At 41.5% G+C, this 27,488-nt stretch overlaps 1 protein-coding gene and 1 pseudogene across 1 annotated transcript in view; one reads left to right on the top strand and one right to left on the bottom strand.

Moving 5' to 3' along the window:
• LOC134479736 (U6 snRNA-associated Sm-like protein LSm6) overlaps positions 1 to 27,488 on the top strand; it is a 64,830-nt pseudogene extending 37,342 nt beyond the window's left edge.
• The window catches only part of A1bgl1 (alpha-1-B glycoprotein like 1), a 3,725-nt gene continuing 1,298 nt past the window's right edge, over positions 25,062 to 27,488 (bottom strand). Inside the window, exons 3-6 of the mRNA XM_039080610.1 lie at positions 26,908 to 27,225; positions 25,856 to 26,143; positions 25,268 to 25,341; positions 25,062 to 25,091 (exon numbers count right to left, since the gene is read on the bottom strand). Of these exons, the coding sequence (XP_038936538.1) occupies positions 25,062 to 25,091; positions 25,268 to 25,341; positions 25,856 to 26,143; positions 26,908 to 27,225 (710 nt within the window). The remainder of the gene's footprint in view (positions 25,092 to 25,267; positions 25,342 to 25,855; positions 26,144 to 26,907; positions 27,226 to 27,488) is intronic.

The raw sequence follows: 27,488 nt of genomic DNA, 5'->3' as shown, positions 1-27,488 counted from the left end.
TTCCACATTAAATCTCTTGATAATATGTTTACTCAAGTTGTCTCCTTCCCTCTCCTTATGGTATCCTTAAAAAGTATAATTTTGATTCATTGATTCTCTGCTTTTTATTGATACATTAGAGGTGCTTGGAAGGGATGAGACCTTGTCATTTCTGTGAGGACATGAATCACTGATCTTTGGGAAAATTGGTAGAGTGCCCATGAGCCTGTTTATATTATACATAATTTATATTTATGGAGCTTCTAGGCTTTTGTCTGTCTGTTTGTTTGTCTTTGTTTGGTTGGGGGTTTTTGCTCTTTTTTTACAATATTTTTTAGATTTTTTGACAGTTCCTATAGTTTCACATGATCACCCCCAAAGATTAAGCATCCCTAAGTAAGAGGGTTCATTGAACTGTTTTACAAATTATACACAGTATACTCTGAGAGATGCTCAGAAAAATGACAAACAACCCTTTCTCCTTGAGTTATATGATTCTTCTTCTTTTTTTTAACCACTGTCGGTGAAAGAGATACGGTCAGAGATGGGGACAACAGCAGGTACAGTGACTGGAGAAGACATGACTCATGCAAACGCTTACACAAGTCTGCTTTCTTGGTCTGAAGGTTTTGCCCCACACTCTCTTGGAAGTAGGTAAAGAGGAACATTGCCTCCTATCTCCGGGCTAGTGGTATCCCCAATACCACTCCAAGCAACTGACAAGAGAAATGTTGCTTACAATAAAAGTATAGTGGCTTCCTCCCCCTCCTTAAATCTTCCATAAGTCTATATTCACAAGCTAACCCTTAAACCTGTTCCCAGACTGTGCAAAACTAGGGGAGGGAGTCTTCTCAAGGACATATGAATTAATTAGACTGTACTCAAGTGTTTGTCTTGATAATTTCATTAAGTCTCCTAACATGTCACCTTGTGTTACATGCTTTGATTAATCTGAAAAGGCTTTATTCACTTAATATGATTTTTGGATATAAAGTATTTCAATGAGAATTTGTAGAAAACCCCAGGGACAAAAGTGAACCCAAAAGGAAGACAGAAACCTGGGTGTTTTGGTCTTGATGGAAAGAACTGGATTGTTTTGGAAAGTCAACTATGGGTTGCTTCCAAAAAGAAGAATCACAGGTTAGAGTTGCTTCTAAAAGAATATGTGGATGCGAGAGTCACATGTTTCCTTAATTCCATTAAGAATTTAAAGAAAAGAAACAATATGGGTCTTTTCACTAAGGACCAACTGGTGAGCTCAGCTTCTTCGGATCAAATAGACACTGGCTCAGCGATCACGGTGAATACACCTGGAAACTTACAGTCTTCTCTTAAACTTTGGGCCACTGTGGTGTCTGAGGTCCTGGAAAATAGGTCTGACCTTGACTCTCTCCAGAGGAAATCATTGTTCTACATTCAATCCGATGGAACAAAGCCTTGTCATGTTTTAACTTAGAACATAGAAGGCGAACTCTTCCTGATAATCAGAATATGCCATGATTTTAGCATTCGTCAGTTTAGTACTTTGTTGCGCGTTGCTGTCTATCTGTTCTACTCCCTCAAAATGAGTGTCTGTACTCAGGCAAGGTCAGGCGAGATCTTAATTGGTCAGATAAAGATAGAGCCTCTGATTGGGCAGTGGAAGAAGGAGGGTGAAGTGAAAGTTTTAGAGGGGGAAAGAGAGAGATGGAGACGAGAAGACAGGGACAGAGAGAGAGACAAAATGGAACTAGAAGGAGAAGATGATAGAGCTGGCCCACATGGTCTGGACCGCAAGTAGCTTGGGATTTTGTAGATGGGCAGGCAATAAGAAGTACAGGGCACATTCCTCTGATCTAGGTGTGCCATTTTTATTTATGTCAATTGAGTCGTGTGTTCTTTGCGTGGGCATTTTGGGGTTGGAGATTTACTGTTATAAATCGGGCTGGTTATTAAAAGTCTCCAGTGTTGTCATTTTAAGGGGTGGTAGCCGACTTTCTGCGGGCTAGCCAGAGGGCGTGGATGGCCTGAGAAGATCTGAGAGACTTGGCAACACTGGCCAGAGAAACCAGGGCAAGACCACCGCTTGGTCGTTGGTGAGACCGCATTGCCGGTGTTTAGCTGGATTAGTGTGGACTGTTTTTTAAAAACTACATGCTACAGTATTTTGATATAGCATTAACAGCAGTTCTTTATGAATATGCCATGGTGTACATTCCCTGGAGCAGGTTGTGTCTGGTTGATAGCATCAGAAAACTGTATCTTAAAAAAAAAAAATCTCCAAACTGCCTTAGTTGCATTTAATTTCCACTGGATAGCAGATTGGAAAGAGCAGATTTTTCCAATCACTTCCAAGTATTAAAAAGTCCAGTTCCATTTACGTCAAAATTTAATTTCACTACTAGTTTAAAGCTTCTCTCAGCTGCCCACCTCAATTGTCTATATGATCAAGTCTTAGTAAAAGCATAAGGTGCTCCACCATCTCTTCAATCCTCTACCAGCAATCTTTTAGCCTACTCAATTGCTGATGGCTTGCCCAAGGCTATGACATTATGACAGTGGATGCATGAGAGAGCAGGTGGCAGATGATGGCCATGGTGTTCCCTTGGCTTGTTGAAAGCCTTCTTCGCGGTCAGATATGGATGCTGACTTTTAATGTAGACTCTTTGGAGACCCTCTGCTATAAATGTAGATAGCCTGCAACTCTTAGATACTGCCTTTTGCTGGTACCCTGTTCTTAGTGAGCAGACGAGTGATGCTGACTGCCTTCTGTGCCATTCACCTGCCTCCAGTCAACCAATACTTGCTGGGGTGTTGTGAGCAGCATTGTTCGGTCCTTTGCTTCCGTCGTCTCCTGATAAGAGCTAGGTTCTATGCTCTCAGGGCATCTTCAAGAACTCTGTTCTGCCACATCCTTGGGAACACCTTGGTACCTACAATTGCACCTTTGCTTCTAAGAGTGGGATACCAAATGACCTTCTCGGCACATACCTTCTCCAAGTTTGTCTTACACTTTATTATTTTTGCCAGAAAATGAATGGAAACAAGGCCTTTCCCAATATTAAAAGTCTCTTTAAATGAATTTCTTTTCCTCAAACGAAGCTCTAACATTTCTAAAGCAAGCCAGTAGGGTATTAGTTTAGTCGTGAAGAGCAAGCCGTTCGCATGTGGGATAATTTTCTTCTTCTCCCAAAGATGCAGTGCTACCAAGCTTTGTCCTCATCTTTGGGGTTTCACACAAAATTCTCTTCTTACTGTCTCTGATTTACTCATAAGAACTACACTGAAAAGAGTCACCACCTCCGAAATTTCTAACAGTCATTAGTTAGTTTATATGGCCAGAAGTCAGATGTAAGCTCTGATCTGCCCCTCCCTAACCAATACTCTTCTTCATACCCCACATAGTTCTTCTAATAAAATGTATCAAAGATTAGGAAGGAAGACTTTAAAGTTAACCCATTTTAAAACAAAGATACAGGGTTTGGAAAACTGTGAGAGATATTCCTAAGAGACCCTGTGGATTTTTCAGGGTCCCATTGGGAATCAGATGGTCACACAACACAATGTCAAAACACATTAAAAAGAATATTATGTAAATAGGTGTGGACAACTGGACCTCTTCATATTAAGTAAAATAAGCTATATACAGAAATACAAATAATCCATATTTTGTCTCACATGAAGGATATATATATATATATATATATACATACATATACATAGATATATACTTATAAATGTATATGCCTATATGGCATGAAAACAGAAGAGAAATCATATTTGGGGGAGAAACATAAAGAGACCTTTTTCATATACATATGAAAGCAGAAGGTGTATTATTTGTGAGGAGAAAGGGGAGAATATCAGCAAGGGGAGAGGACAGAAAGAGAAGTTCATAACAGGCAAAATACATAGGATAGATATGTATGAAGAAAGTGCAACGAAACTCATTGATTTGAAATCAAGAGGGACAATAAAAAATAAGTTACGAAAAAGTAAAAAGGTGTGGACAGCATTACAAAGCCACAGGGAGGTATGGTGGCCCAGCACTAGCTAGCAGCAGTGCTGCGTTCCAACCTACCATGGGAGAGGGAAGGAGAGAAATGTGTCAAAAGGACACTTGGGTGTGGCAGGGGCCTCTTGTGGCAGGTCCCAAGCAAGTCCCAAGTCACACCTTAGAGAGGAAACTGTCCCCTCAAAGCAAAACCCAGTGTAGAACCAGAAGTGTCTGTTTGAAGTGTTTCTATAAATCACGCTTTCTGTGCAGGGAGCTGGAGAGTGACTCACACATCTGGTAACGGTGGAGGTGAGCTTAAGGAATGTGGAAGCAGGTTCTAAAGATCGAGCCCCATTGTATTGTTTTTGTGTTCATTTGTCATATGACTGATGCTTTCTTTGCTTCGTGGACAGTCTCAGGCAAGGACTTTGCTCACAAATGCTTCCATTTCAAATAGCCAGGGGCATTCAGCACAATGTTTTCATAGAATCAACACAGGGAAAGGGGCAGGCTACAGAAGAGCTTCAAATTCATGGGGACAAATGAGAAGTGCAAGAAACACAGAGATACTCAAACACACACACACACACACACAAACACACACACTCATACACAGAAACACTCAGATACACACACACACATACACAGACACTCAAACACACACACAGACACACACAAACACACACACAAACACACACACAAACACACACACACAAACACACACACTCATACACAGACACTCAAACACACACACAGACACACACAAACACACACACACAAACACACACACACAAACACACACACTCAAACACACACACAGACACATACAAACACACACACACAAACACACACACACAAACACATACACACACACACAAACACACACACAGACACACACACAGACACGGAGACACACACAGTTAACCATTACCAATGGAGGCAGTGCAGATAGAATTTCATGCAAATGTGACATCCCTTGACTCATGTGACTTCTGAATCATGAGCCTCCTAATCCATCCCCATGTCCTTAGGTTTAGGAACAGCAGCCGGGGCAGGACATAAGTCCAGGTCATTTGTGTGCTGACCTATTCTGGTGCTCTTTTAGGATGAGCATATGGGAAGAGAGGAGGATGGTCATGGTACACCCATCTAACCTGTGTTTCTCTTCATCAATCTGTTCTTGAAATAAGTTATTTGTCTATCAGGGTGTCTGACACCTTAGATAGCTCACCCCTTCCTTGTAGCGTCCTCTGACTGCTTGCTCTGTCACCGTGCTTAAGGATAAATTTGGGTCAGACTTCTTTCTTACGTCTGAGATTTTATGAGTGGTTCTGAGCTTCACATGATCTCTTTATGTTGATTTTCCATGAGAAACAATCCATCCGTGAATTCAGATGATTTGTGGAAATCTCAGTCATCATTCTGTTGAATCCACATAATAGCTTCACAAGAAAGCAATCCCCACCCCCACTTATTAAATGAGAAAAATGAGGTTCTGAGAAGTTACCAAAGTCAGCCCACCTTTGAGGGCAGAGTGGGGAGTGAATTAGATGCCCTGGACTCTGAGTCAGTGTTTCGAATATCTGGGGTAAAAGCCATCCTCCCATTTCTCCTCAGGACTTTCTTACCAAACTGCTCCCAAGTCTTTCGATCTTTACTTGTTAGTATTCTGTGAATCTCACGGGCATTTACACATTTAACTTGAGAGGCAGTTCTGGGCAAAAGGCCAAAGGGGGAGGAAGGTGTTTTTGATGCCAACAAGCCATAGCTGAAGGAAACAGAGACAGTATCTATGAAACAAGATACCCAGGGTCACCTCCACCTGTGGAATAGAAGCTTAGTTCCCATTGGGACAGAATTGCTGGGTCACAGAGGCACTAGCTACCCTCATGAAGGACAGAGTGAGGTTCCTTAAGTGTTCCCTAAGGTTTTGTTTGCTTGTTTGTTTGTTTTTGGTTGTGTGTGTGTGTGTGTGTGTGTGTGTGTGTGTGTGTGTAGGCTTTTTTGTGATGGATCTTCTTACCACCCATTAGCATACTCTACATACCCATTTCCCCTCTGTTCCTCAATGCTCGAAACAGCAGGAATCTCCCACTGAAAGCTAACCAGACAGCCCCAGCACATTCTTGGACTTCCAGAACTAGAGATAATAAACCTCTTTATCTTATCAACTATGCAGCCTTGGACATTTGGTTTTTTAAACAGAAGGCATTCATGCCAAGATTGGATCAAGATCTATAAAGATCTGTTTAGTTTTGTTTCATAAAAGTGGACTCGTAACTAGTTTAAGGAAAGGGGCTAATTTACTTAAGTCTCAAAACTGTGGGAAAGACCAGAGGTAATGTAGGATCACAGGATTGGCCTGAAGCCTGAGAATTTTAGCTCTGACCCTCTTTGTGTGCTGCTTTCTTAATTTTATGCTCGTGACTTTCCAGAATAAGAAGTATGGCTGTAGACACTCATGTGTCCTCTCTTCTAGTAGGAACTATTACAGGGATGAACTTCTATTGGATGGGCTGGAACCTATTGCTATGGCCAGCAATTGGAGACCCAGAGAAGTCACATACTTCTCTGCGGCCAGAAGACAGGACCTATTTCTATTAAGAAAGAAAAAATTCGGAGAATGTGGGGGGGGGGGACTATGAATTAAGAAGATATTTCAGTTGTGTGTGTGTGTGGGTGCACGTGTGCACATGTGTGCACAGGTGCATATGGACACACATTTATGTGGAAGCCAGAAGACAATTTTGGATGTCAAACATTGGTCAAACACTGTACGTGTGTGTGTGTGGGGGGGGGGGGCGGTTCTGTAATCCTGGGCTAAAGTAGAAAACACTTAGAACTTTTTGAACATGAGTTTAGGGGATTGAACTTAGGTCCTCAGGCTTGCAAGGCAAGCACTTCATGACTGAACCATGTCTCCAGGCCCCTCTGCACTCTTATTAAGAACAAAGGGCAGCTGATGATATTTAAACACAGTGTTTCAGGTGATAACAAAGAAAAACTGTCAGGGAGGGATGCTGACATTCTTAAACACTCACGGGTGCCACGCAGTCTCCTATGTACAGAGGCGGCATGGACTCAGGGTTTATCTTTCCTCCCTCAAAGGAATATTTCAAGACACAGGGTAATTAAAGGATCTACTCAAGGTCCAAATTATTGCCAGAATGTGAATCTAGACTTGAACATACTTTCCTCTGGGTTAAATGTTTTTGAGTACTAGTGAGTCTGGTGATAGAACCGTAATAATATCCATACACATAAAATTCAAAGACAAAATGGATAATAATTCACAGAAAAGAGAGAGGCACCTACATATACTGCAGATCACTATGTCAAAATAGAATAAATACGCAGGCTATGCATTGCTGAATCAAACCTGTGGTTTGTTTGTTTGTTTGTTTGTTTGTTTGTTCCATCAGAGAAACTTTACTTGAAGAACACCCAGTGACCTGTACCCTTCCAAAGGTGGCAGAGTGGTGAGAAACAAGCAAAGTCTGAGATGCCATCAGAGACCAGAGGATGCTTGTGAGACTTGGCCTCTAGATGTCATTTGGTATCCTGAGTTTAATTTTAGCACCGAAGGGGATCACTTATGGAGAACTAGTGATATGACTGAATGACTAAGGCAATGTCATTTTGTTCGACTTCATTTTGCGCTTGCATAGACCCTTCCCAGCCCCCTTTACCTGTCCCCTAAATGGTCACATCTACCTTGGCAACACATTTGAGAGTTCTGTGCCCTTGACCATGGTCCAGATATATTAACCAAAAATAATTAAAGTAACCTAAAGCAACTTTGAAAGATATGAGTCAAAAATGATCTGCATGTTATGTCTGAAATAATTACTATGCTTCGGAACAAGCGTTTCAAGGTTATTCTGACCCTCATCTAACTTTGATGTAAATTATGGTCTTTGTGGGTTTTGCCTTGAAAAATTAAAAACTCTATATCCCTGAGCTTGGGCACCAAGAGACTTTTCCGAGGCACAAACCCATTCTTGATTGGAAAAGGAATCTAAAACTTTTACTTGGCTGAATTGGTGTGGTTGTCAATAGCTATCTCCTGTAGGATCATTTCAGTAGTGAGTTCAAAGAAAGCCTAGACTTAACATAAAATGGATTACTAAGGTGGGTTTCCCAGCTCTGCCGAATGCATCATGAAAACGGAACTATTAACAAAAGACAATCTTAGGTAAAAGGCTTGTATATAACCGCTGTGCTCTCTTTACAATTGCCTAGTGAATTTAAAATCATCCTCAAATGAAATGTTGATTAAAACCTCATGATATCCTGTGATGGTTTGAGTAGGAATCACCCCCATAGACTTAGTGTTTGAATGCTCGGCTCATAGAGAGTAGCACTATTAGGAGGTGTGACCTTGTTGGAGAAATGTGTCATTGTGGGGGTTGGCTTTGAGGTCTCCTATGCTGGAGCTGTACCCAGTGTGGCACATAATCTCCTTCTGCTGCCTGTGGGTCAAGATATAGAACTCTTAGCTCCTCCAGCATCATTTCTGCCTGCAAGCTGCCATATTTTCTGTTTCATATAACTTCTGAAACTATAAAGCAGCCCCAATTAAATGTTTTCCTTTATAAATATTGCCATGGTCATGTTGTCTCTTCCCAGCAATAAAACCCTAATGAAGACATCTCCCATATGCCCTCTCAGTAAAAACACAATGCCCAAAACCAGGAATATGTCTACACACGAAGTTTACCATTGATCACAGCAGGAAACCTCTGGAATTCCGAATAGAATGCGATGGACTGAACTGCATCTTTGTCCTTGCCAAAACCTAGAGGATAGAGCTCTGAAACACATCCCTACCACCCCAGCTGCCACCAGAGAAGGCTAGTGGAAGAGGGGTGCTATGGAAGGTAAGCAGGTTTAGATGAGCTCACACCTCAAAACACCATGAAGCCACCATGGTTTTATCGAAGGAAGTGCTGCTAGAGGTCTGTCACACTGAGAAGACAGCCAGGTGCCATCTGTCTGTGAGCTCAGAGCAGAGCTGGAAACAGCAGCATGTGATAAATGCCCTCCTGTGACATCCATTCTGAGCTCTATTTCAGCACCCTAACGCAAGTAACAGGGACAGACAAGCTTTATTATAGGTGGTCAGCTAAAGTAATAAAACCCTAAAATGAAATTTTAAGCCAGGGAGGTAATGGCTATATTTTTTTCTCTTTCTCTTAAAGTTCAGATTTGAGCCCCATAAGCTTTCCCCCTACGCATGTCCTACTGCTGTGGTCTTGCTTCAGACTCTGACATTTCTGCAGCTAATTTACTTTGGGGCCTCATTTGAGTTAGCAGTCTCGGGTTATGATCCACAACATTCATGGCCTCACGGCTCTTGAGAATATTGCCCCAGCTCACCCCAGTGTGTCTTACCTCAGCTTCTAGTCCTGGTTTTCCTTTCATCCTCTTGTCTTAGGAGCAATGCAGGCCAGGGGAGAACATGCTAATTTCTAAGGATTCCTAGTCTCTCTGGAGCTTTTTACATAATATTTAAAGGTAAAAGATGATCCCTCCACTCCATCAAGCTTTGGTGGGTGTTAACAGCCCACTGACATGATCGATCCTTATTTCTGACAATGACATCAACTCCTAGTGGGATTGGCTTTGACCGATTGAAAGATTGGGAGGAAAGGTAAAAATCTGTGTTAGGTCTCAAACCCAGGACAAGTCTCACTTGGCACTTCACACCCCAACCCCTATGCTAAACTTCTCCTCCCAGGACTTCTGCCTTCCTTTTCCTCACCTGATCCCTATATAACTCAGCTATTTTGGTTATCCTGGTTTCTTGGTCTCTGTCAGAGCTGCCCCTCAGAGTGGGCAGCTCCTCTTTTGCTCTCCCTCTCCCTCTCTCTTCTAGTTGTCTGGCTTAGTCTTCTGGCCATGTTCAGCCTGGATTCTTCCCTCTACCTGCATTTCCTCTTATATCCACAATAAAAATCTTCCCCAGGCGGTTTCTGTTTTCTGTGCGAGTGTCCACCGAGGCCTGGCCTGTGAGGGCTCCGGATTCGGCTGAAAGATGAGCCCCGGGCCATGACAGATGAAATGGTGATGAGTTACCCGAGCTGCTAATTAAGTAGCAGAGGAGATTAGAACTCAGGTTTCCTGTCTCCGAAGACAGTTAAAAATGAGTCTGCGGGGTTGGGGATTTAGCTCAGTGGTAGAGCGCTTGCCTAGTAAGCACAAGGCCCTGGGTTCGGTCCCCAGCTCCGAAAAAAAAAAAAAAGAACTAAAAAAAAAAATGAGTCTGCGGAAGCAAACCCCAGTGATTTCTTAAAGCGGATCATCAGGCGGCCAGTTGCGAAATTAAACTCTGGCGTGGATTATCGAGGGGTCCTGGCCTGCCTGGATGGCTACATGAATATAGCACTGGAACAGATAGAGGAGTATGTAAACAGACAGCTGAAGAACTTATTGTTCCGAGACGCGTTCATCTGCGGAAAGAATGTGCTATACCTAAGTACGCAGAAGAGGCAGTTGAAGACACCAGGAGAGAGGAACTGCTCTTCAACGATGGATGTTTGAAGTGCTTTTTGGTTCTCTTACGATCTTAGTTGGCCTGTTTTCGTGGTGGTTGGTGGGGGTTTTGTTTTCTTTTGTTTTTTAATTGACATCAGAATAAGATAGAGGTATTACATTACAGATTGAATCTTAAGCTTTAAAAAATATCTTCCCCATACATTAGGAGTCATGTTCTCTTCCTTTTATTTCATTTTCTTCATTCAACCTAGAAAGTATGTACCACCAATCGTTCTTTTCAGGGTAGAGGAGAGCATCTCTTATAAGATGTAGGAAATAAAGATTTCAGAACTATTAATTGTCCAGTAGTGAAGATTTTCCTGGATAAATGATTTTGAGAGCTAGAACTGGGCCAGCTCCTGGCAAACCAGGAAAGTTGTCTTCTCATATAAGGGCTTTAAAGATTGTAAAGGATGTAAAGGTTACAAAATATAAGCTCTCTTTTAGGAGTTCTTGGAGTCCATGTAAGACAAATTTATAACCAAGAATCAGTGGTGTATAAGTGATAGATGGATAGGCTTGAGATAAACACAGGGAGAGAGGAGGGACATTCAAGACTTGTAGGATGCTTATGAGTAAACACTAGCCAAGTGTACAATAGCTAAGACAAACAAGATTAAATCACATACCTTTCCTTCTTACTTTGCATTCCACATCCTCCAATATTCCTGCTTGGTTCCTTGCCTACAGTTTGCTTGCCTCCAAGGTTATAGTACCCGAGGTGATGTTCTGTGTCTTCTCCGGGGCACACTAAAAGAAGTTATTTGGTTGTTTTTCTTGATATTATCAGCAGTTTGGATTCTTAGTCCTGTCTATGTCTTTCAGATAATTATGTTTCCTTATCTGTAAATGGACAAGCATTCACTGTACTGAGGGCTTAGGGGGGATTTAGTTAGACAGGACGAGTATGCAGTAGACAGGAGATAAAAAGAAGATTCTTTGCCAGTTCCTGAGCTGATTAGGGCTCACTTTCTTCTTGTCTCATATTTCACTCCATTTGTAAAACATGAGACAATTGCATTTATAAGCAGAGTCTTAGTCTTGACTGTGCTGCTTTTAGGGCCTTCAACTGGTAACATTCCCTTTACAAAGAGACTCCGATATTTTGGGAGAAAGGCTGGGAGTCTGCCATAGAAGCAATACTCCAAAAAGAGTGTCATTCATGTTCTGACACGTGGAATAATAATTGAAAGGAGAGCGCACGTTTTCAAAATTATCCCTTGTGCAGCCTGCATGTTAGCTTTGTTCTCATTCTTTCCAAATGGGTCTACTCATGGACAGTCATTACTGAACAAGGGGACTGATCAGAGATATTTTTACACACAGTAGAATGGAGGCCACACAACACTACTCATTCCCAACTCCTTCAGACACCCTTCTGCTGTTTTCCTTTCTTTTCTCACATTCTCTCTTTCAGGCATGCTTAGAAGCCTTACCAGTTTTTAAAAATATTTCTCCTCCCTTAGTCTTTGTGGTGGAGGTAGTCAAGTGTTCCTAAAAGCTGTTTTCCACTTGTTCCTAGACACAGAGCTAGACTTCATTTCCCAGATTTCTTTGTAGCCAGCAGCAGCTAGAAGACTAATCTACAACTGGGATATGGACAGGGGACATATATCCTGATGATCATGGGTGTAGCATCCTGGGTCAAGTCCTCTCTCTTCCACCCTCTGCTGGCTAGATGCTAAAGTCCAGTGACTGCTGATAGTGTTTCTCTGTCCCAGTGCCTTTGACCAACTAAACTAATCACAACTCTAATTGACACGTCCACCTTTTGTCATTTGTAACTTCTGTGTGAAAATGGAAGGCGTGTCTCATACACGGCTAAGGGACACATTTTTAGCTAAGTAGAGATTAGATGCCTGTAGTATCCAAGTTATAGTGTTTGAAACTCTTCTCACTCTAAATTCCCCATGGGTGAAAGACCTGTGCAGACTCCAGCATGTGCACGTCAAGGTGGATTCAAAGCTTTTTAAAAGCTGCTGTGAGGGTCAGCTTTTCTATACATGAGACCCCTTCATTAAAAAAAAAAAAAAAGCCAGCATGCTCAGCAGAATGGAATGGAAATATTCAAATAATCTTCTTTTTAATGTGAGGGGATTATTAATACTTTAAGAATTGTAGAATACAGGAATTCTTTTTTAGCATAGGAATGTGATGATGTTTTCATAGATCTTCATATAAATTATTATACTCTGCTATAATCGCTCCTAAGAACATTTTATTTCCACACTGTCCTAACAGGAATTGCATTTGCTTCTTTCTTACCAACTCCTCCTCCCCCCTTTAAATCGTAATGACTTTGGCTTAAGTGACTGCGTATGATCTTTCTACCATGATTAGCTAAAGCTATTTCATGATCTTATCATATAGATGAAGAGACTGGGATAATCTACCTTTCTTCTTTTGTAAGTGGCTAAGCCAAGGCCAGAACTGCCATCTAACAAATATTTTATGGGACTTTGATCTGTTTTCCTTAAGATCAAGCTTTCTATCTTCCTAATATCCACCCCTTACCAGAGCTTGGTATCAGCTTTTAACCCATGTTTGTTGATTTAAATCGAAATAGTCATTGAGATCATAGGCTTTTGTATCAAAGGGACTGTAGATTCAGATCCTGCTTCCCAGTGTAGCTGGAAGGTCATTTAATTTATCAAACCATCAGGCTCCTTGTGTGAAATGGACTTTCTTCATTGGCTGTATGGGACCATATGGGTCCTTAGTACCTAGAGTTACAGAAATATGCCAAGGATTATCACTACTGTGATGTCTCTTTTCTGTTATTTGACTTTTATTATAAAAATATGTAAATGTATTCCAACCAGGGAGTGAAACTCTTTAATCAGATTAGAAGGATTAGGAGGTGTGGCCTTGTTGGAGATAGTGTTGGGTTGGGCTTTTGAAGTGGCAAAAACCCATTCAAGCCTGAGTTCATCTTTCTCTTTCAGCCTTCACACAAGGATACAACTCTTTGCTACTTCTCTAGCACCACTCCTCCTACCATAAAGCTCCCTGCCATGATAAGACTAAGCCTCTGAAACTGTAAGCAAACCCCCAATTAAATGTTTTCCTAGATAAGTGTTTCTTTGGTCGTGGCATCTCTTCACAGCAATAGCACATTGATTCTGTGCATCACTTAAAAAGGAATTCAAGTGTTATATGTGTCCATTTGTAAATTATACACTGTAGGCCTATGAAAGAAACTGAAAAAAAAACCCACAAGATGGTTCTTAGTCTTCCTTTTCACCTAAGAATTAGTTTTAGCATACAGAATAATGTATCTCTAAAAAGAGTCCCTGGATCTGAATATGTCATTCTACATGACAGAGGAGAATTAAGATTAGAGATATAATTCTAATTCATAAGCAACAGAACTTAAAATAAGGCAATGATCCTGGATTATCCAGGTTAGCCTAATATAATCTTATAAAGTTGATCCTTAATGGGGAAAGAGGATAACAGAATGGTAGAGCCCTAGAAATGGGTATATAAGGACTTGGTCCAGTATCATGGACTTTGAAGATAAGAGAAGGAGTCACAAGCCAAAGAACAGAGGTAACCTTCAAAGGTTGGAAAAGATAGACTATATATAGTTCATATTATATATATAAGTTTTACATATATATCCTACTTGATACCATTTTATTTATCCAACTTAACTATTTCAGACTCTGAAACCCTAAAGTAATAAAATGGCAATGCTTTAAGCCACTAAACACATGGTAATTTGCTGTAGCAGCAACAGGAAACTAATACAACAGAAATACCTCGTGTTATCAAATATGCAGCCAGTTTAGTTCAACATTTAAACTTGTAGTTTAGATTCTAGTCTTCCTTCTCTGTTTAGTTCTAGATGTCCTGTATTGTTGCACTAGTAAATTCAGCAGACTGTTTCTATAGGAGGAGACACTATACCCCACTCTGGGCTACTGTGATAACCCTTGAGAAGGCAGACATGTAAATAGAACCCCCCTTCTCTTTGAGGCAGTAGACAAGGGAGATCAAAATTCTTGAGTTTTAAGATTATAAATTCAGGGTTAACTTAGCCTCAATACTTGTCAATTGTATGACTTAGCAGAAGTTGACAGACATTTCTGACCCTCAGTGTCTTCACACAAATGAGGTTAATGGTGATACCTGTACCATGAACCTGCTGTGACAGGTTCATGACAGAAGACATGAAACAGTGCATGGAACATACAGAGGTTACAAGTAGTTGTTTCTTGATGATATGAGTCAAAAGTTGATACTGAATGACAGGCCTTGCTCAAACAGTACTGGGTTTGACATCTACCTATTAACATTAAGTGATGTATTGGTTACTTTTCTATTACTGTGATAAAACATCATGACCTAGTCAATTTATAGAATAGTTTATTTGGCCTTATGGCTCAGCCATATGGTGAGAGCCCTTATGGTGAAGGGAAGACTTGGTGGCAAGGGCAGGAAACTGAGGACTTATACCTTGAATCAAAAACACAAAGCAGGAGAGCTACCTAGAAATGTCAAGAGTCTATAAGCTCTCAAAGCCTCATCCCATGGACATACTCACTCTAGCAATGCTACACCTCTTAAATCTAACCAAACGGTACCACAAATTAGATACCACGTATTCAAATGCCCAAGGCAATGAGAGATTCAGTGTTGATTCAAACCACCACAGGTATCTATTATATTTAATGAAATAGCAGAGGTAAGTAGCTTTCATAGAATTCAATATGATTTCCCAAAATGTAGGTAGTGATTGTTTTTCAAATATTTTTTATAATTCCTTGACAAATCTGTACAATATATTTTCCTCCTATTCATAACCCCACTATTCTCCTTAACTCCTCTAAAGTTCACCCCATCTTTACACCCCAACAACTTGGTGTCTTAGGTTTAAAATTTAATAACTCATCAACTCTGATTTTTGCTGATCGTGACCTTCTGGTTGTGGGCCACCCACTGGAGCATGGTTGACCTACCAGGAGCAATGGCCTTAAAGAGGAATGACAGAGATATTCCTCCCACAGGAGCATTAATTGTCAGTGGCTTCTCTTTTAGGAGAGGGATTTCCTGAGTTGTTCTTCCTTCCTTCAGTGCTTGGGTATTAACTATCTTGATCATGTGCGGATCTTATATAGGCAGCCATAGTTGCTGTGACTTTATGACTACAGTGGTCTTGCCATGCTCAGAAGACACCAGGTAACCAGGTAGCCAGCCTGGAAAAGAGTCAAATCCTTCCACTACGGAGTTCTATACCAAAGGTTTTTCAGTCTTCTGCAGAAGTATAATGTGGTAGATATGTCCACTCCCTAAAAAAGAGTTATCTTTTATTTCCATCCTGAGCAGAATTGCTACACTTTTAGCCTTGAAGACTTTTTTAAGGACCATGGAATAAAATTTCCTTGATTAAGCTACACTATATGGCCAACTAGCCACCCCACTAAAGGATTAAGAATAAAATCATTTTTAACCAAATTTTGTGTCATCTGAAAGGTCTCTTTTCCATTGCCAGGTCCCAGAACCCTTCTGATGATTCAGGAATAAAATACTGGCATTGGTTACTCTTCTTATGGTTCAATCAAATGTCTAACAAGAAGCAACTCTAAAAGTCAGTGTGGCTCATGGGTTATGAGCCTATTATGGAGAAAGAAGCTAGATGTGGAGAGGCTCCCATCTGTGACTGCAAAGAGTGAGGATGCTCACTTGCATCAGGACAGATCAGGAAACAGAAACACAACAGGAACTAGCATTAGACTATAAACCTCTAGACCTGTCTCACATAGACAGGTGTGAGACCAGCTCCAATGCTAAAATCTATCACAAGACTATAAGTCAACCCTGGGAACCAAGTATATAAGTCTGTGGGGGGGGCATTTTACATCTAACACATTATTTTATACTCTGCACAATTTGATTGGCGGAGTTGATCAAGAAGGGAGCCAGGAAAATTGGTCAACTGTTGACCGTTCAATTATTGTCAAGTTCTGGCAAAGGACCCTTAGGTAGATGTCAGTGGGGATGCATAGAGGGGAAATCGTCCCTTTGAAGGGAAGAAGAAATGATATAAGTGTGTGCTCTTGCCAACAAAAGGAATCCAGAGGTAGCTTTTAGAGCAGAAAAAAATATCAATGCTAAAAAGCCTACTTTCCAAAGTACGATTATCCCAAAGAAATACTAGGAACTTGCTCGGAGAACCAAGGCACATATGTGCATGTCCACATGCTCCCACACAATCACACATAAGCAGCCCCAGAAGCAGAAGAAGTAATGTAAGGTTTTTGCAGTCATGAAATCTTTAATGTTGACTAGATGATATGTTTACAGTTTGTCGTTTACAGAAGAAACTGGAGAGCAGTCACTATGACATTTTCCTGCACTGCATTTTTAGATGCCTCAGAGAGCCTGTCCATGGCACTTACCTATCAGTGCTGAACAATGTTCAGTTTCTTGGTGCTCCAAAACCCACCCCAGTTGTGACAATGGTAGTGGTCCAATGGGAATTCCTGCTCGGCTGTCTGTTGTTCTTCATTCTCCTTTCTCGACTCTGTGAGACACACAGGTTTGAGATTGCAATCAGCTGAAGGGGCCTTGAAGAATATGCAGGCCCACACAGGGGACAACACTCTCCAGCAAGGAAGTGATTGGTTTGAGGTGATTTGGCCACTTAGATGCAGAGATCTGGACATCAGTCACAGTTTACTCTTCTCTCATCCCATTCCCCTTTCCCCCTGCCTATTCGGGAAGAGAAAGTGGGTGTATGTTCAAGAAATGGAAAGCCATGCTCCTGTTTGAATATTAAAATTTAATATTGTAATTTTGGCCCAAACCCAAACTGAATTTAAAAGGTGCATCTGTTGCAAAGCATTAAATAATGCATTTCTGGATTCGATGAGCATGCTTCTGAATAATTTGTGCCCACAGATCTATTTGTGGAAGCAGGGCTGGTACAGGCAGAAAGCAAACCAACTTCATAGAACCCACATCCTAAACATGACTCTTCCAGCTGTCTTTGAGCCTCAGCTTCTACACTTATTACCCCAAATCCCCTGTGCTCCTAAAAGCATCTTTCTACCACCAAAAGTGACATTTATGTGTCCTCTTGAGTTGATAGAATTTCCATAGCAAAATGCCATCAAAGGAAAGACTCAAACAATAGTTTGTTTTTTCTCTCAGAATCCTGGAGGGTGGAAGTTGAAGATCAAGGATTGGTTCCATTGGAGAGATCTGGAGGAAATGTCTGACTAAAACTCTCTCTTTACCCTGTAGTGACCAGATCCTCTCTGTGTTTTATATCATTGTCTTATCTTAGTCCATGTCTGGGTACATGTTTTTTATTTTAAAAGGAACATTGATTGTATGAGGTTAGAAGCTGCACAGTAACTTCAATTTTACTTTACTAGTTCTGTACTGACTTTATCATTCACTGAGCTCATGTGGTGAGATCCCAAGGCCCATACCAACACTCTGAGGCAGTGGTGAGATACTCGTGTCCCTGCAGGAGCAGATGAGAGATCAGAAGTGAATTCGCTCTGCTCTTCACTTACTACTGCCCATCTTCACTAACCTTGGCCCAGAAAAATATCTGACTGAACTTCTTCTGAAATAACAGAAGTCACACATACATGTTTCAGAGCTGGGATGATAAGTAAACAGGGTTTCTCACAATTTTAGAGGTAGTGTGACCTTAGAGAAGGGATTAAAAAACACAGTGGACTAATGTCTCATGCAATAGCCAACTTCAGTCAGAGCATAATTTTTACTCTGGGGGTTAGGAGGGACACCTCATAAAGTGTGTAAACACAAGGGTAAACTGTACCTGGCAGAGAAGCTGCACATGCCAAAAGCATGTCTTCTCACAGATGCATATAAACAAACAACAATGACCAGTTTAATGAATAATCTAAAGCAAACTCATTCCTATCAGCTACATTTGGAAAAAGCACGAAAACACATTCTGAGAACAGTTCCATAGTTTTGAGGAAACGGAAGTCACAGGACTCTCATGTTTTCTTGGAGTTTAGTCACAAGCATTCAGAATTCTTTTCACACAACCCTGATCTTGAACCATGTTTCAACAGAGAATAGTCAATATGATTCAACAAATAGCCAAGACTTGGAGAGTCTTAATACATGCTCCTTTCCTGACTCACAAAGGAAGTTTGAGATACAGACCTGTGAAAACAGCACAAAGCCCACCCTCCCACATCTCTCCTTGAAAACTTGTAGTTAAAAGAAAGCAAACAAAGTAGTCTACAAAAACTTGGGGGTTTTAGGCCCCTCACAACAGGAAAGTATTTACATGCCAACAGAGAACACTTGGATATCATTTAATAAACTGTTTCTCAAGTAGGCAGGGCAATTCTTTATGTGTATTACTTTCTATTCAAAGTAGTAGCTATGTGTTGTTTTTTTGTTATGAATGTAATACACATCTGTCACAAAATGTAATAGAAAAGTCTTGCATAGGGCTGGGCTATAACTCCAAGCCAGAGAGCACAAACACCCTGGGTTCTGTAACCCAAATTATTAATTATGAATTATTCAAATTCCTGTACAAGAACATGAAATAATGTACATTATTTGGGAATGTTATCCCTTACCTTATTCTGTAAGAACCTGTCATCATTGTGTTTTTGTTTGTTTGCTTGCTTTGGTTCTTCATTGATGGAAGCACGTTGTATGTATTATTTCTTTGTTTTCCCTTTGCTCCCCCATAACCTTCTCTGGGCTTATACTAGGAAATGGATGTATTCAAGGTACATAAACCAGCCAGAGGCTTCTTATTCTACCTCTACTGCCACAGAATCAGTTACTTTTAACGATTCTAGAAAATTTTCCTCTTTTTAGGATGTGTCAACGTGGGGAAAAGAGAAAATAAAAGCTCTAGAAAGCAGACGAAAGCCTGTATCCTGAACCAAAGTTTAAGGAGGGCTTAGGATTGAGAGAGGACTGTCTGAACAGCACACAGAATGTTGATCCTAGGAAAGGAAGACCCAGCCATCCATATCATGAGTACACAGGAGGCTCCCACCCAGAACAGAAATAGCAGTGAAGATCAAACCTGCCTTCAGCAAGGAACAGTCTTGCCACTCTGCCTTCACTTCTGTCATTGTTGGTCTCTGTGGCACAAGGCTCGGGTCATGTTCCCAGGAGTTGGGTCGAGGAGTTCCAGTTGATTTTGGTGACCCAACATAAGCCAATCTGTCCGTGTCTCAGGCTGAGCTTTTAAAATTTGTAAAGATTTGTTAGAAAATGCATAGGATCATTCTCATATTCTAATGAGAGTTTAGAGCTCCTAAAAGAGAAAAGAAAGAAAGAAATGAGGGAAGAGTTACAACACAGGCTAATGGGTCATAAGCACAGACCAGGAGCATCACCAAACTTTATTAAGCATTTTCTTCCACCTCTGTTATAACCCCATCCCTCATGTTCACCCTTCAGCATCCTGTCAAATTACCATTCAGATCAACTGACTAATTCAGTCTGAAAAAGGAATGGAAAATCTCCATGTCATCCAATGCACTTTACATTGATGGATGAGGCTAGAGTTGTGGAAAGAGTTAGGCAGCAAAATCTTCCTCTTTCAAACTAATTACAGCATATCTGATTTATTTCCTGCCTTAATGTTCTTTATTTTGTATTTATTCAAAATATAAAATTACTCACTGAATTGTGAGATTAATGGATTTTTTCTCTTTTAGCAGTAGATTATTTGTGGGCTCCAGTTATAAACAAGAGGTTAGAATCCCTAATGCAGGGAAACCCTGTTCATACAGGAGGTCCCCTGAGACTGACTGAGTTACATTTTTCCCAGTTAGAGACATTAATGTCTAATTATTCATGGGCTGTTCTATTACAGGCCTTTGTTTTTGAGGAAAATGGAATGGTTTGGTTTTGCACCTTATTCCGGGAAAACTGTTTATCAATCAGGTGGATTTGTCAACACCATTAGGCAATTGTGTGACTGACTGTGCATTTGATTGGTTTTGTGATTAATTTGTTTAACAAGTATTTGTTGTCTGCTTATACTATATAATGGATGTGAGCATTCAGGCTCTGGGTCTTGGAGCAGGAGTATAAAGTCAGGGAGAAAGTCACTCCCCTGGATGATTTGTTCTAGACTTGGAGCATTTTCATTTGTTTATTATTTATGCACAGATCCAACATCCACTGCAGCTACAGGTCACAGCAGTGTTCTGAACAACGGTTGTGCAGGAGATGTACGCTCATCCATTTACTAGCAATGCTAACCACCAAACAATCCTGTCTGAGACGCCAACCTTCCACTCAACTGTGTGCTATAGGTTGATGGAGGAAAATAGTGATTCTTTCTGCAATTTGCTTAGCTTGATTTACTATCTGGGTTAAGTCCAGTTTTAATTAGGCTTTAGGTTACCCTAAAGCTGTTTATTTTGGAACATGTTACCTAACCTCTCAGTGCATTAAATGAGTAATTGGTGCCCAGTGAAAAAAATGTATGAGGCCCTGCAGATATTTCCAGCAAAGCAAGATTTAATGGTGATAAGTAGTCAAAATGCTTGGATAGAGATACAGAAGTTAAAGAGAGATGGAGCCTTTATATTTAGGTCAGGGAGTATGGCTCAGCATTCAGAAGAGGCTTGGGGCACTTAACGATGTTGAACTATTGGAGGGAGAGGGGCTGCTTCTGCTGCTTGTGCTTGTGCTTGTGCTTGTGCTTGTGCTTGTGCTTGTGCTTGTGCTTGTGCTTGTGCTTGTGCTTGTGCTGCTGCTGCTGCTCTCAGGTAGCCCATGTAGTAGTATATACTAGACAAGCTGCTTTAACTCCTACCACTGCAAGAGTTTTCAGAAAAAGCTGGAAATGAGCAATGAAGAAAAAACCCACTTTTCCATTTCTAGGATTTCTGGTATCTTCATAATGGCAAAGCCCCAGAGAGGGCAGCTGAGACAGGATTCTGGGACATGCAGCTCATAGGATTCTACATATTTTTGTGGAATAAACAAGAACATTGGTGGGCATGAATGAACCTGTCAGTTAACAGATAATGACCAGCATAAGTAAGAACAGTTATGAAACTTACCTAGTGAGCTAATGAGTCAAGTTAATAAAGGCATTAATTACTGACACATAGTAAGCAGTTGACATTAGCTATTGTTTCTCTAATAATTCCCAGGAATCAGAGAAGAGTATGTAACTGGGTGGTAACAGAGTAACATTTGTGTTTGAGAAAATTTTGTGAGGATCATGGGAGAGAATATGCATGACTTACTCTCTGAGTGACAGGGTGCTCCTAGGGAGTGAATGGTCCATCTCTCCAAAGGAATTTAGAATTATCTAGAGCAACTGATTTATAGAAATGAAGAAAGAAGAAAATTTGGGGATGATTCCAAAGTTTGGGCATGGGTGATTGGATAGCTCCAGTATTATTTATAATTACACTATCGGGGAAAAGATGGAGGGTGTCATGTTATCTATTGACTCCCAATAAGTAGGATATGTTTGAATACTGTACTTATGATTGAATAGTACTTATGAATTAATAGTTCAGTTGTCTTTCTTTGTTAGGAAGATTGAAACTCCCAGATTCTCAGGGAACAATGGCCAGGTTCCTCATGTGCTTTGCTTTTCTTGGTTGTGAAGAAGCTAAACATCTCTTCTGTACTTGGACAAAAGCTGTGTGACTTTTCCTGGAAGATATATAGAAATGCCCATTTCCTTCAGATTAAACAACAGCTAATCTCAGATGTTGCCCCCTCCAAGTTTAGCTTCTGAATCCATGAGTGTGTGGGCTTATTAGAAGGAGCATGGGTGAGGGATTCTTCAAGGCACGTGGGTGACTCAGTGCTGTGTGAATAAAAAACTTCACATAGTGACAACATGTGAAATCAGTACTATCACTCTGTCAACTTTCCATTTTGTCTAACTCTGGCAATGCCCAAGCAGTGAGAACAGGAGAATGGTAGCTGGACTCTCTAGTGGGGAACTGATGACCCCTGTCCTACAACAGAATGTCAATAGACCTGATCCTGTGATATTTTGAGTCTCTTGCTGATAGATTTCAAGCTCTGCTCTGATTTTAAGCAGTAGTGATCATACCATGATTAGAGAATGGAGTCTTATTCTGCCAGCCATTTCCTCAATGCTGGTGCATCTCGACATTGTCCTAAACAGTTCAGCATGGTTTCTACAGAAACTATATTCACACATTGGCATTTTTATACTCTGAGTATTTTCCTTTATTCTGTGACTTCTCTTCTGATCTGTCTTTCATAGTTAACAATGCTCTGCTATATAGGCTAAGACATTGTGTTTTATTAGCATTCCTAGACTTTACTTGGCAAAATGCAGTGAGTAAAAGGGCTGTGGAATTGAGGATCTGAATGCCATATCGTGTCTTAGCACAAAGGCGTGATCCTAAATTCCAGGGAAAGAGACAAAACCTACTCCAACCATCACACTAGCTTAGCAAACCCTGTGACTTCCTGATCCTGTCTCTTAAAATGAAAATGACAGAGTGAGGTTTCTTGAGTTGTTTTGTCCTGGGTAACTGTACTTATATGTAAAGACAAACTTGGTTAAGGGTTAATCGTCACCAGTGTTTACTGGCCTCTTCTCGACCAGGGTAACGTGGCTCTAGGAAGCAGTGATGAAGCTTCTCTCTTCACCAGATGTTGTGGAGAACAAGCTTCTCCTCACCCCTAGTTCAGAAATAGAGCTCTTTTTGACACACCCAGTCAATTGTTTTCCAGGATTTGGAACAGAATTAATTAGCTTGAGCAAGCACTGGAACTATGCTAAATATTATTAATGATACAATTAACTGTTCTTTTTTCTGGGGATGGGTGGTTCCTTGTTTCCTGGGCTCCTAAGGATGAACCCCATTCTTTGTATTCTGCCTGTAACAAGCTCTGGTCAGTGCAGAAAATCTATGGAAAGCATAGAGGAAATTCATGAGAATTCAACTTATGTGATGTCCCAGGAAACAGGTTATGTTCTCTTCTGTTGATTGTTTAATAATCTCACCCTAATCGCAGCCCTGTGAGGTAGATAACGTTCATATTGTACAGATGAAAAGAGAAGACTTACAAATTATGTCATCAAAGGACACTACCCTACTGAACAAAAGATTTAGAAATCATCTCACGTTTGTTGCAATTTCAAATCATGGTTGCTTATCACATACCACAGCCATGCTCTCCATGGACACTAGGACAGACCTGCTTTATGGTAAGACTATCCCATCAGTGTGTTTTCCTAGCTTCAACCTAAGCTCTGCTTCCTCTGTAAACCTTCTCTGTGCTTGGGGCTTTGGCCCTGTGCAGAACATTTCATAGCTGTCCCGCTCTGTTTCTTCTGGTTTTTACATCTTCGCAGTAGCACTGGGCACAGTGGCACATGGCTATAATCCTCATGACGTGGATGCTGAGGCAGGAGGATTAGGCAGGCCAGGTGTTCAAAGCCAGCTGGAGATACATAGTGAGATCCTGCCTCAAGACATAAACAAAAAGTCATCCCTGGGATCCTTGGTGGCTGGGTTCACAGGGCAAATTAAAGATAGGCTGAGTTAATGATTAAGAGATGTGACTTGAGCTGATAGGTACTGGGATGGAAAATGGCTCTGCTGTTTGTTAACTCTGCAAGTTGGGAGACGTGTTTAGTGTTTACTCATCTCTAGATTGGGAATACTGACATTAGGCGAAATGGTTGCTATCTTTTAGAATTCATATTTTCTCCTTCATATTTCCAGCTATGTCAGGTGTCATCAACAACTCCTAAGAGCCCTTTTGACCTATTATGAAGTTCTTAAGGTATTCAAGACACAGGCCCTGTGAGCTCTTTAGAATTATTAATCTGCATCTTGCTCTATGAGTGCATTTTGCTCTGCAGTCTCTTATACTTAACAGCTCTCTTTATTCATTCCTTCATTAGTAGATGTCTATATGGGAGTGTGGGTATGCAAGATTGTGTCCATGCCCGTTAGAAATAGACTTCTGAGAGTTCGTTATCATATCCTACCATGTTGATGCAGGATGTCTCTTTCTCCTTCCTGGTCTCTCTGTTCTCCAAGATAGGTGGTGTTCTATTCTCATGTCTTCCCTCCATCTCACTGTAGGAACTGTGGGATCGCAGAAGCACGCCACCTCATCTTACTTATTTATTGCTTTTATTGTGGACTCGAGTATTAACTCAGGTTTTCATGCTTGTAAACAATGCAAGAGCTTTTACTTACTACCATTTGCTCTGTCCTGGACTCATATTCTTTAAGAACAGGGACCACATATTGTTCATCTTTGCCATTGCCACTAACGAAATTGAGCTCTGTTATTCTGAACTTCCAATTAGAATTTGTTGGGAAAAAATACATGAAGGAACTAATTCTTTAGATTTGAAGCATGAGTCTTCAAATTTTATCATCTAAGTAAGAATGGTAAGGAGAAGAAGGGCCCTCTGAATAGAAGCACTGAAGGAACAGTGGTCAGAGGGAGACATGGAGTATTTCTGAGTTTATTGTGGGTACCAGTAGCATTGGGGGATGAGGTATATGTCAGGGAAGCAGTCTGGTTTTAAGCTGAGGGTCCTGGTTCTGCCTCAGAGATCAATTCTTTAGGCCTCAGTCTCAGGCTCCACTGAGGCCTGAAGGGAAGAAAAGATTGGTTTAGCTCTGAGGATGTTTTTCTGTTTTGTTTTGTTTTTCTAGTTGAGTCATTTCAGATAATGCATTGATTGGGAGACACCCTGATTCCATCCATCAGAGCATAAGTGTAAAAAATAAAAACACAGCCAGAACATTTAATGTATTATTTTCTAACCTGCTGGTAGGGTAGGGACAGACCCTTCCAAGCTAAGATAGGCTTGGTTAGAGCTTCAAGCTGCATATCCACACCTGCGGGAAGGGGAAGAAGTGGTCAGGAGCTATGAGATAGCCAGGCACAAGAGGGCAAGAGAAGGGGATCTTGAGAGATGTGTGGAAAGAAGGGAGACCTTCACCCTTCTGTCCTTAGAATCTAATCATGACTCGATTCTCTTCAAAGAGCCAGAATCTCAGTCCTGAAAGCACCTCCGCTCCCACCTGCAACCTCCCCAGACCCAGAAATGGAAGACATGTTTTAAACAAACTCTTGTTTGACCTTTATTAAGTGGAGGGAGTTTGAGGGAAATACATTTTGCAGCAGGAAGAATAGGAGTTCTGCCCATCTGTCTTCTGCTCTTTCCAAGAACAACATTTGGTTCTGTGTCTGCAGCTACATCAGTTTCCTAGACAAAGAAGTAGGTGACTTGACTCAGCAAATCACCACAGGGCCTTTGTATACCAGGCTAGATTGCACAATTAACCAGAATGCATAGCCCAGGAAAGATCAAGAGGCAAAACCCAACCACCACCACTCCAGAAGCCATACCTTCTACTAGGAGTTCCACAGGGTTGCTGGGCTCTGACTGGACAGGCTCAGGCAACCAGGAGGTATAACGGCAGGTGTAGTTCCCTGTATGTTGGGGACCTACAGAATGCAGCCCCAGGTCACTGTAGTTGTTCAGTACTCGGAGTATCCTGTAGGGCACAAATTTGCCATCACGCAGCAGCTCCACGATGACCCCGGTTACATCACTCTGACAGCGTAGAACAACATCGTGACCAGCAAACACTTTACCTGTCCACAGAGCTTGGAGCTTTGGTGGCGGGGGTGGCCCTGGGGGTTAGTAAGGAGTGGTACTCAGTTTGGATCATTTCCTATGAGGCCCGATGGTGAGCTTACTCTGTCTCCTTTTGCACTAGACACCAGGAATCTTCCTATACCCTTGCTCCTTGGGTATCCATTTAATGTTTCTACCTCCTCTAGGTGTACAACCTCCAGCATCAAAAGAGCTATGAATCTCCCAGGCTTTGACCTGTTCTAGGGCTTCTGTGGTTTCCCAGAGAGGTGAAGAGACCTTTTAGGAAACTGCTTCTGGCAGTTCAAAGGTCTGAGGTCAAAATTAAGCCTGGCTGGAGGCTCTTTGGTCCCACCCTGGATGACCTCTGACCTCTGATTCAGGGAGGCCTTGATGAGGAAATGAGAGGAACAAATAGTCCCTAGGAACTCTAGGGCTCTATAAAGTTACAAATTAGCTCAAGCCTGTGGTGATAGCAGGCCAGAGTAGGCAGTCATTGAAATGAGTGATGCTGACATACACATCACAGACAAACTGAAGCACAAGAGAGCGCCCTGAACACGAAAATTGTGAAGCCAAAATGTTAGAAAGTGGCTTTACCTGACACCTGCCAGTTTAGCCTCTGGGAAATAGACCAGAGTCCCAAGCCTTGCCTTCAAAGTCCTCAAAGGAACTCAAAGTCCAATACCTCATTAAGACACAACCCAGAAGGGATGGACCGACACAGGATCGCAGCAGAACCTCTGCCCCCTTATCTAGCACCCCACTGGGCTTCCTATCCACATGACTATGCTCAGCTCACCGTTCACCCTCAGAATCACAAAGTCGCTGGGAGCAGATCCTGAGTAGGGTGGCGTCAGTTCAGTATAGATGCAGCTGTAGCTGGCAGAGTCTGTGGCTGAGACGTTTCGCAGCTGGAAGACAGTTTCATTACCAGAAGACTTTTGTGTCTGGAGCAGCCTGTGATCATACAAGTCTTCAAGATGCAGGCCAAAGCGTAGGCCAGCCTCAGAGCGTAGGCCAGCCTTGGGCGCGGTACATCGAAACTGCACCGTTGAACCAGGCTCAAAGCTCTGATGAGGTGAGGGCTCTACAGTGAGCACTGGTTCTGGTAGAGTTTCTGCGGAGGATCAGATACATTGACCCAGACTGAAGTCATGGCAAGATACCCTTGAGTGCTTCAGTCTGTGCTTTGACTAAGTCTTTTGTCTAAAATGAGTCCTAGTTCATTCTCTCTGTGTCTGTCTCTGTTTGTCTGTGTGTCTATCTCTGTCTGTCTCTCTCCCTCTCCCTCTCCCTCTCCCTCTCCCTCTCCCTCCCTCTCTCTCTCTCTCTCTCTCTCTCTCTCTCTCTCTCTCTCTCTCTCTCTCTCTCTTGCTCTCT

Source organism: Rattus norvegicus, chromosome 7, assembly GCF_036323735.1.
Source record: "Rattus norvegicus strain BN/NHsdMcwi chromosome 7, GRCr8, whole genome shotgun sequence".
Lineage (NCBI taxonomy): Eukaryota > Metazoa > Chordata > Mammalia > Rodentia > Muridae > Rattus > Rattus norvegicus.
The sequence above is the reverse complement of the archived record's forward strand: the minus strand, read 5'-3'. Positions and strand labels throughout refer to the sequence as shown.